Source organism: Vicia villosa, unplaced genomic scaffold (genome assembly GCF_029867415.1).
Source record: "Vicia villosa cultivar HV-30 ecotype Madison, WI unplaced genomic scaffold, Vvil1.0 ctg.002544F_1_1, whole genome shotgun sequence".
Lineage (NCBI taxonomy): Eukaryota > Viridiplantae > Streptophyta > Magnoliopsida > Fabales > Fabaceae > Vicia > Vicia villosa.
Genome location: NW_026705963.1, coordinates 146,131 through 155,635, shown reverse-complemented (window position 1 = coordinate 155,635; position 9,505 = coordinate 146,131). Strand labels below are relative to the sequence as shown.

The 9,505-nt window shown below is 32.7% G+C and overlaps 1 protein-coding gene across 2 annotated transcripts; it reads right to left on the bottom strand.

Annotated features, from left to right (window-relative positions):
* Positions 1-728: 728 nt before the first annotated feature.
* On the bottom strand, positions 729-9,295 carry LOC131639145 (uncharacterized). Of its 2 annotated transcripts, none has more exons than XM_058909647.1 (12): positions 8,764-9,295; positions 8,533-8,680; positions 8,017-8,171; positions 7,278-7,460; positions 6,786-6,861; positions 6,430-6,507; positions 4,836-4,921; positions 4,053-4,126; positions 2,934-2,979; positions 2,738-2,847; positions 2,458-2,632; positions 729-1,113 (listed from the first exon to the last, which is right to left on the bottom strand). In XM_058909647.1, the coding sequence occupies exons 1-12, from the start codon at positions 9,022-9,024 to the stop codon at positions 937-939; spliced, it is 1,569 nt and encodes a 522-aa protein (XP_058765630.1). In that variant the 5' UTR covers positions 9,025-9,295; the 3' UTR covers positions 729-936. The 2 variants fall into 2 exon arrangements, with proteins under 2 accessions (XP_058765630.1, XP_058765632.1); XM_058909649.1 differs by having other exon boundaries at positions 974-1,362; positions 8,764-9,291.
* Between the last annotated feature and the right edge of the window lie 210 nt (positions 9,296-9,505).

Below are 9,505 nucleotides of genomic sequence, written 5' to 3'. Positions count from 1 at the left end.
ATGAATTCGTTCAGCTGAGGGGGAGAAATGATTTTTTCTTAAATGGATATTGTAGTTTTTTTCTTTCACTAGATTTTTTTTCCATTGAATTTTTCTAATAAGATTTTAACAAGGCATATCCTGAACAAACATCAAAGAAGACTATTGTGAATAATGAATTATTGTCTCCCTATAATTTTCTTTCTTATTTGTAATAATTTGTATCGAGTAACGAGGTAGTTCCTTCATAAAGAATGTTGTACTCTTTTTCCTTCACTAGAACTTCTTCCACTAAATTTTTTTTCTAGTAAGGTTTTAATAAGGCATGTTTTTTTTATGGACATCCAAGGGGGAGTGTTATAAATGGATGTCCATCAATTAGGAAATTTTATGTGAGATTTTTCATTTATTACACATGTCCTATAAATAAAACTCATATTATAACAGAATCAATCACTCTCATAATATAAATAATATAATAAACTCTTTCGTTTTATTCAGATTCATAACACAATTTATAATTATTTGATTCTACTAATCTGATTTAAATAAGAATATGTATAATTTGGGTATTCGATTAAATTTAGCACCCCTAGCTGTAGTTACGTGCTAGCCTGAGCTCAAAGTATCACTTCATTTCATGTTTCCTCATAAGTCTTCTGTTTGATTGCACTAAACATAGTGTTGGTTATTGGATAGAGCATAAAAAATAATTAAACATAGTTCTGGTTATTGGATAGAGAATAGAATTATACCTAAACAAAGGAGACCAACCATTGGTACTCTATTAATTCAAATTGCACCAATAATCATATTAAAATAACTTTCCCGTATATTAATAACAATCTCACTAACAAACAGTTCTAGCAAATCTGAAGTCTTGATGCACACTTCTACTAACATCATATCATATTACATAAAAGCTCTTTTAAATCCTAACTCAGATAGGCAACAAGTCTATTTCCTGAATTTGGTTTTGGTAGTACAATGCACTAATACAGCAATGCCAACAAGAACACCAGCAATAAGAAATGAAGATTTCCTTGAACGTAAGCTGCAACTAGTGTAACCCCATATCCATCGAGATAGAAAATGCAGTCCACAGGTATTTCTGAAATTCTGGATTGAAAAATCCTAAGGTAGAAGCAGCATGTTCGGTCAGTTTCGATAAGATAACATCCAATCTTACAAGTATTTCCTTTGTACAAGCTATATATATTGACACAACAATTGCATGCAGTTCCTGATACAATGGACTTTGAGGATAGAGCTACAAATTTCTCAGTGAGCCAGCCAGTGCAGCTGTACTGTACACATCTATAATTTACCCAACATGTCACCAAATTCATTGATACTGGCATTGAAAGTTTCTAGAGAGAAATCCTGCACATTCTCAAAGAAGTTGTCCAAGTTTTATTGAATTTGGAATGTTAGAATGTCATTAATTCAAATATGCTTGCTGAACAATATTGTTGAGATTAAGAGGTAGAATTGCAATTCCATGAATTATGAACAATTGTGCTACTCAAAACAATCACAAATGAACAAGAAAGTATGTAGATGCAGAGATATAATTAGTCCAAAATTAGCAGCAGTGTTACATCTGGTAAACCTAAGAAAAAAACACAAATTTCTAGATAATCATGTGTATTGCATAAAAAAATTTATAGACTTGGACAAGTTATTCTCTACTGTATATGGTAGATTAGATATGGATCACTCAGAGCTTAAAAAGTGTTTAATTATTTCTTTTGAAGCACAACGAAGCTATTATTAATTGACGAAAAGAAAAAAATAATGACGATGACGATAACTGAAAAAGGATTTGGTAAGTATCAAACCCATGGTTGACGTCACATCAACCAATGCTCTAAATATTTTGCAGGTGCAATGAAACTAATTAATAATAATAACATTATAAAATAAAAGTATTTGTACTTTTATTTTATAATATTATTATTAATTAGTTTCACTAGACCTGCAAAATACTTTTATTTTATAATATTATTATTAATATTAATTAGTTTCACTAGACCTGCAAAATGTTTAGAGCATTGATTGATGTGACGTCCACCATGGGTTTGATACTGACCATAGTACAGGTTTATAAAACCAGAAAAATAATAAAGCCTTTTTCCCAAAAATTTGTCAACATAGATCAAATGACATTATAATTTCCTATTATGAATCATATTTATTGAAAGACAATTTAAATCTAAATCCTTATTTGTGACATAAAAAGTGGTGTGATAGTCCCAGAGTAGGTCAAAATCTCTATTGAAGGAGACTGCAGGGAGAGATGCAGAGCATGCCGGGAATGTAAATGTCAAGAACCAGAAAGAGAAAGCCGAAAAGGCCAGAAGTCCCAGGCCTTATAAGCCTATATGCAAGGTGGGGTTTTCAGTTTTCACCAATATGTACTAAGGATTTGTCAAAGATATTTTGGGTGTTCGAAGCTGGAAGCATATTAGTCATTACCTTTGGTAATTTATGTTGCTCGGCAAGATGATCCACATGAAGCCTCACATTTGATGATGCAGCAATCCAGGCACGTCGGTCAACATTAGAATATACATATGCAACAATGTCAAACAATGTCTTTGCTCCACCTTCAATAGCTTTTAAGATATTAGCTTCTCTACTCCTACGGTTCCTGAAAAATAATTATAACCATCCTCTTAGCTGGTGGCCTTGAAATAAAATACTAACTATGACTACTAGCTTATTCTGTCAAAGGAAGTCATTGACGGGTTAATACTTTAAATATTCGCACAACATCTGCTTTGGCCAGACATTAAGTCTCCCATGCATAGGTATCAAAGCATGGGGTGAAAGCTCCAGAAATTTGTATGTGGTTTGGAAATATTCCTGTATATGACAATTATATTAGGCAAAATGACATTGAATATAGTACTTTAAGTTTGCATAGAATGCAGCATTCTTTTCGCACTTACAGACATATTTCCACCCGCACTTATGTCCAAGAGAGCACTTCCCTGACTGGACAAAAATGAATTAATATGTTAGTAGAGTGGAGTAATTTACACAAGAACATTGAAAATGATGTAGGTCTTAAAAAATATTGAAGCTGAAAGAGGAAACTATACAGCTTTGACATTAGACAATATGAAAAAAAAATTAGCATGGTTGGGCCAAACTATTTTTCTCTCTGAATCAGAACAAGGTAGAAAATATATTCCCTATAATTTTGAAAAGAACACTTTTGCAGAGGTAAATATCACACATTGATCATCTTGTGATTATGTTATCATATGGAATATGTTCTCTCCCTGTATCTTTTTCTTTTTAGTATAAATCGGGAATCCTTCGTGCGCTACTGTGGAGACTAATTTCTCGAGTTGGGTAGAATCACATAGGCACAGTGCTCTCTTTCTTTGAGAGATTTAATGTTGCTACATTCCCAAGCTCAGATTCAAACTAGAGACCAATGATGCTCTCAGTAAATTGTCGGTATCACATTAGTTATTACATTGGCTGTCAATAATTAGCAGTATTTATGGCTTTACATCAGTTTTATTTTATATAACTGACATCATTGATTCAAGATTCTCTTCGCAATGTAATATGCATATTGAGGGTCCATTTTTCTCCCTCAATTATTTTCCAGTTTAGCTAACACAGTCTTTATTTTTCGAATACAAATTAAGTTAATTTCCATAGTATCCCGATTCAAAAGATATAAAACCTCCCCAATTTTTTTAATAGATATTCTTTTTGTCTGTAATCAAATAATAAACCCAATTAGTAATTAACACAACCTACTGTAGAAAAAACTCCCTATGCATTCTGAAACAGAAGAAAAAACATCATAACATATGAAATAGTACTAAAATTTCAAGTATCCACAACTATCCACCCAAAACTTATTCCTGATACATAAGTTAGGTATTAAAACTTATGGAAAGTTTCACAGCAACCCAAATGTACATAAATACATAACTACGAAATTTGAATGTGTGTATATGTGATAGGAATAATTGCTCTTTGCTTCGGGTATGAACATATATTATGCCCATTTTTTTAACGTGTATAAATATTGAATGGAATCTTACCCCACACAATGATCACCTACGATTAAGGAATGTGTATTCACATGAAGCAATGCCATATGGCCATCTGTATGTCCCTGAAACAAACAAAAAAAACCTTCAGCTGATAACAAAATCAATTTTATAATTTTCTCGCCATAGTTATGATTCCAATACAAACTTAATTCAGAATTCAAGTAGAGTTTAGTGTGGTTTTAGATAGTTTTATTTTTTGTCAAAAATCAGTTCAAACTTAATAAAGTTAAGAATTCAAACCCTAAACAAAATCAATTTTATAATTTTCTCCACACTTATGATTCCAATACAAATTCAGTTAAGGATTCAAGTAGCGCGTGGTTATCTTGTCAATAATCTATTCAAACTTAAAAGAGTTACTAGGAGATAGTCATGGATGGTATTTTGGTTTACACCTCTGAGATAATCTTCATGCAGAAGCACAGAATTTGAAGCATGGACAAAGCACGGGCTCATTGTTTCAAGAAGTTGCTTGCCATGTTAAGAACCAATTCAACCAAAGCTTAATGTATTAAAATAACACCATCAATGTTTTATCAGGCAATTCTAACATATATTTTGTGAAAGTTTTCAATCCTATATGGTAAAGTCAAAAAAGAGAAGTAGATATGTCATTATCCTGGTCATACATACTAAAGCAAAACTTATAATTATTAAATGTATATTGTGGAGCCACGGTCGAGAAATTGAAGTTATTAAAACCCAACTACAGAGTACATGAAACATGACAGATCGGAACATGCTATAATCTTTAAAACATGTGAAAAATACCGGTGCAAAAATAACTTTCAATTTCTGACCACCAATGTAAATATCTTCATCTCCAGAAACTGAGGTATAGCCGAGTGACCAATCACCTGTAATCATAGGATATCCAAATATCAGTTTATTGGTACAGCGAAGTTATTTTGGGTCAGTTTAGAGGAAAAAATTATAAGTTAATCTGAAGAAAATACAAGTAGAAAAGGCTGATATAACAGTATAAAATTGTGCAACAGAGCTTTTTTGCGTATTGTAAATATCATACTTACTTTCAGAAGCAAAAGGAAGTGAAGTATCACACTCCTCTCTCATTATTATGTTTTCGAGTGATATTGAGCAATAAATATTCAAAGGTTGTATTGTATGTCAGGTACTCGCCAGGGTTGTTAGAATCGAGAGTTTACTTTGAATCGAAAGAGGAGAGTAAGATTGAAAAATCGTAAATCGCAATCAAAATCGGTGGATTCTACTCAAATCGTTTTGTTGAATCGAAAGGGGAAATTAAGATTGCATAATCAAAAATCGCAACCAAAATCGATGGATTCAACTCATAATAGTAAACATATATATAAGTACTCAAAATTTATATATAAAACAACCAAGTCTCAATTCTTAAATATAAAAGTACTCAAAAGTTTAAAATCATAAAACAAACATAAAACAACAAGTCTCAAATCTTAAATATAAAACAAAATACTTAAAGCCTAGATGCTAAATTAGATTACTAATGCGCCATCTACTTGGATCATCTCCCATAATGTCAACATTGTCATCTTCATTAATCTCATCATCACCACCACTACCACTACCACCGCCACCACCACCACCATCATCATCATCATCATCAATACTTAAAACCGGGTCACAAAACTAAAACAGGTCGTCTTTACCCATTCTAAAATTACTCACACAAAAAAAACGGTGGAATCCATATGAGATCGCGGATTTTGCTACGATTTTGCGATTTTATTGGGATTTTGCTCTGAATTAGGATTCTACTCACGATTCGGATCGTTTAAGGTGAGCAAAATCGCAAAATCCATGGATTTCACGATTCTGATCGCGATTCTGACAACAAATATGAGCCAATTTAATTGTGAAAATCTCTTATATGCAGTAGTAGAATATCTTTAGTAGTGCTATAAGCCTCCTAAAAATGTGGGAAAATGACAGAAAAACAGGGCTAAAGATAATTCAATTATAGTCAATTTGGAATATTAATATAGAAAATGTCATTTCACCATGGATGTATGTATTTAAGTTTCTAGTTGCGTTATTTTTTTAATTTGTTTTGAATAGGATCAAGATATGGGAATATTTGGATGGTAAGATGTCTGTTTGGTTAGTTGCGGTAATATCAATCAAAGAGATGGGTGAGTTAGGTACTTGGGTTATAATTTACAATAGCAGGAGCAAGATAGAATGGATGCATTTGGAAATCTAGATGTGAGTACTGAGCGAAATCCGTGTGTTGAGAGAGGAAATCCTTGGAGGAGAACTAATTCTCCTTGTTGACTTGATACAAAACTAAAAAGGAAAACCGTGTTTGCATAATGACTACAAAAACAGTATTGAAATTGAAAAGAAAAAAAAACATTGTAACCTTTACTTAAGCGTCGCATGGTATTCTCATGCGCTAATAAAATTGCATCAGGATTGTACTTCTGTATAACCGCGAGACCTGTTAAAAAGGGTTAAAATACACTAGAATTAGTATCCATCAATAGTTTTTGCCAAAATAAGTGAAAGAAGTAATGATTCATGAAATACACTTGAAAGCAGAATTACCAAATATAAGAGTGTCTCTTGGTGCTTTTTGGTACTGACTTATTTTTGGTGCAGATAATAAATTAAAAAAGGAATATTTGTGATGACTAACTCACCATTATTGCCTATACTCAACGCATAACCTGACTATAAATGAACACGCTCTTACTAATTTTTTTAGCAAAGACTTACCATCTACATGGTCTCGATGATGATGGGTAACAAAGACCACTAGTCTTCTTGGCAAAGCAGTAACAATTTTCTTTAGCTGATAATTACAGAATAACATGCTAAGATTAAATTGAAACAAAAAAAAAAACTCCAAAAGCAGATAATGTGGAAGTTGATCACTTAAAGAAAATAATATATGGTAGGAGGATAGAATGAAACATCAACAAAAAAAAAATTCCACATTAATTCCTCAAGAGTCCCACAGCCCAAATCTGAGCAGAAAAAAAATTAGACATTAAAGTCAAACAAACAAGACTAGCTATTGCTTTTGCTGTCTGTAAGTAATGTCAAGATGTACTAATTACTAAATAGTCATAACAGTATGATCTAGTATGAAATGAAATGAAATGCATCACATGAGCATGGAACAGAAAACAGATAGATAAAAGATTTCAAAGGCTGAAATGACATGTTACTGAATGCAGAAGTTTGCATGTTATACGGAAGTATAACCTCTCCATGGAATTCTGACAAACATCCTGGATCAACTATTAGTGCGTCTCCAGAAGCAATGTATGTATTATCCTTGGAAGCATTTGGAACATTCTCAGGTGCAAACACCACCAAATTTGTTGTTTGAAAAGGCCTAGCTGTCCTACTTCCCATAGGAATAAGTATAACACCAGTCGGGTACTCCTGAAAATGAAATGAATCGTAAAAGATTATTAACATAATGACTTTAGAGAAAAAATAGCTTCCGCTATCTCCTTGTGTGTGAATATCAAACCAGAGTTCTAATATCTGAACATGACTAAAATAAATTTAAGATGCAACATTTACCAGCGAATACATATATGAAGGCAGCGAAAATCCAGTAATCAAACCATAGGTCAAATCTTAACTTTAGAGCCTTTGCATTAACACTATATGAATACAAAAATTGACAATTTTCTCTTTATTTTATGGGGAATTATAGATGCAATGCTAAGGGAGATTGATAACCTTTTAGAACAAAAGACATGACATGGATTGGAAACTTAATGCCTATGTAAGTTGTTAGTCTTCATGAGACTTACTTTAACGGCATCTTGTAGAGACTTCACTAAAAATAAGTTGTTTGCATGTTATTTGAAATTTTTGTCCTGATTTTAAAAACCAAAGCTTCTATCGCTATTCCCAAATTTATTTCTGAAATTGCAATTCCCAATAAATATCCAACCAGTGAAATAGAGAAAATTTGAAAAAAGTAAACCTGGTAGTTGATGGCAGGAGGGACTTTCCGGTTTGCAGAAATAGACGAGTCATTTATAAGACCAACAACTATCAACGGTCCAATACGATCACCGTGTGGAATCACTTCCAGAAGCCAGTTAAGACAGCTTTGAATGGACATCCATTTAACCGTATCTGTATATAAATCTTCAGTTTCTGGAAGTAATAACATACATTTTTGACACACATGGTATTAAAATTTATACTCTCTTCATCACACAATGAGAAACCCATTTATAAAAAAAACTATCCCAAAATGAATGACCTTTTCGAAATACCAATATTGTATTGTTTTTTCCAATTGTCTTTCTCTGAACCCATTTCACTTGCTCTCATTTCTCTTCATTTTCTCATATATTTCCTACAATTATAATCACAATACAGCTTCCTAATGCATACACATTTCAAGCACATATACCAAATCATACATTTTTGCAAATAAAACAATAACCTCCAACATCAACTACAAACAAATTCAAGAAAAAAAAAAACAAACCTGATAACTCCTTGGCCTCATCTGCTAGTTTCCCAACAATAAAAACCGTGTTAACAGGCAAACTGGGTCCGAACGCCGCTTCCTTCACATACTTATGAAACTTCCACTCTCCCCCTTCAACCGTCCCAAACCCTAATTGTCCAAACACCTAACAACAAAAACCATTAAACATCAAATTCATCACAACAGAATCACAACGATTCAAAACATACCGAAATTCAACAACACTACCTCGTTAAGAGCAAAACGGACATCGAATTCCCTGAAATCGAACTCCTCGGAATGTAAATCCGAAATTTCAACCTCAACCGGAAGTTCCGATTGTGGTTGCAGTGGGTTCAACTGCACTGAAGGCAAGTCCCAGAGATCAGAATCAACGAAAGAATCGTATTCGTCGTCGTTGAATTTGGGAGGACGTGACTGCTTCACGAGTAGAAACTCGTTTTCGTTTGAAGGATTTGTAATGATCAACGCGAGTTTGTGAGTTGCCATTGGTAAAGGAAGTGAAATTGGGTTTAGTTGAGCGAGGTTCAAACAACTACAACTACTACAACTAACTGAATATAAAAGAGGTGTAATAAATGGTTTTCATTAGAGCATTTAATAACCGTTTTGTATGACTTAGTTTAGATGAATATTCAGTTTATCGCTAATATTCAATAACCGCTTTATTTGATTGCTATTATAAACCAAAATATGTATTATTGATTGAGAGCATTGATGGTGAAAACGGAGTTTGATGAAAGGTGGGTAGGTGGATGAATAGATGATGGTGTGTGCTCAAATTGTTAGTTGAAATTGTTAGCTACTTTTGTGTCATCAAGTCTCTTTAACATTTTTTATTTCTGTAAAAACAGTTCTGTTAATTCTACTTGCTAATAACATAAATATTTTGATAAAGTAAACGAGCCTTTATCTTATACATTGAAAGTTTTGAATAGGTTTTATATCTTTTATATCAGAAAATTATTCA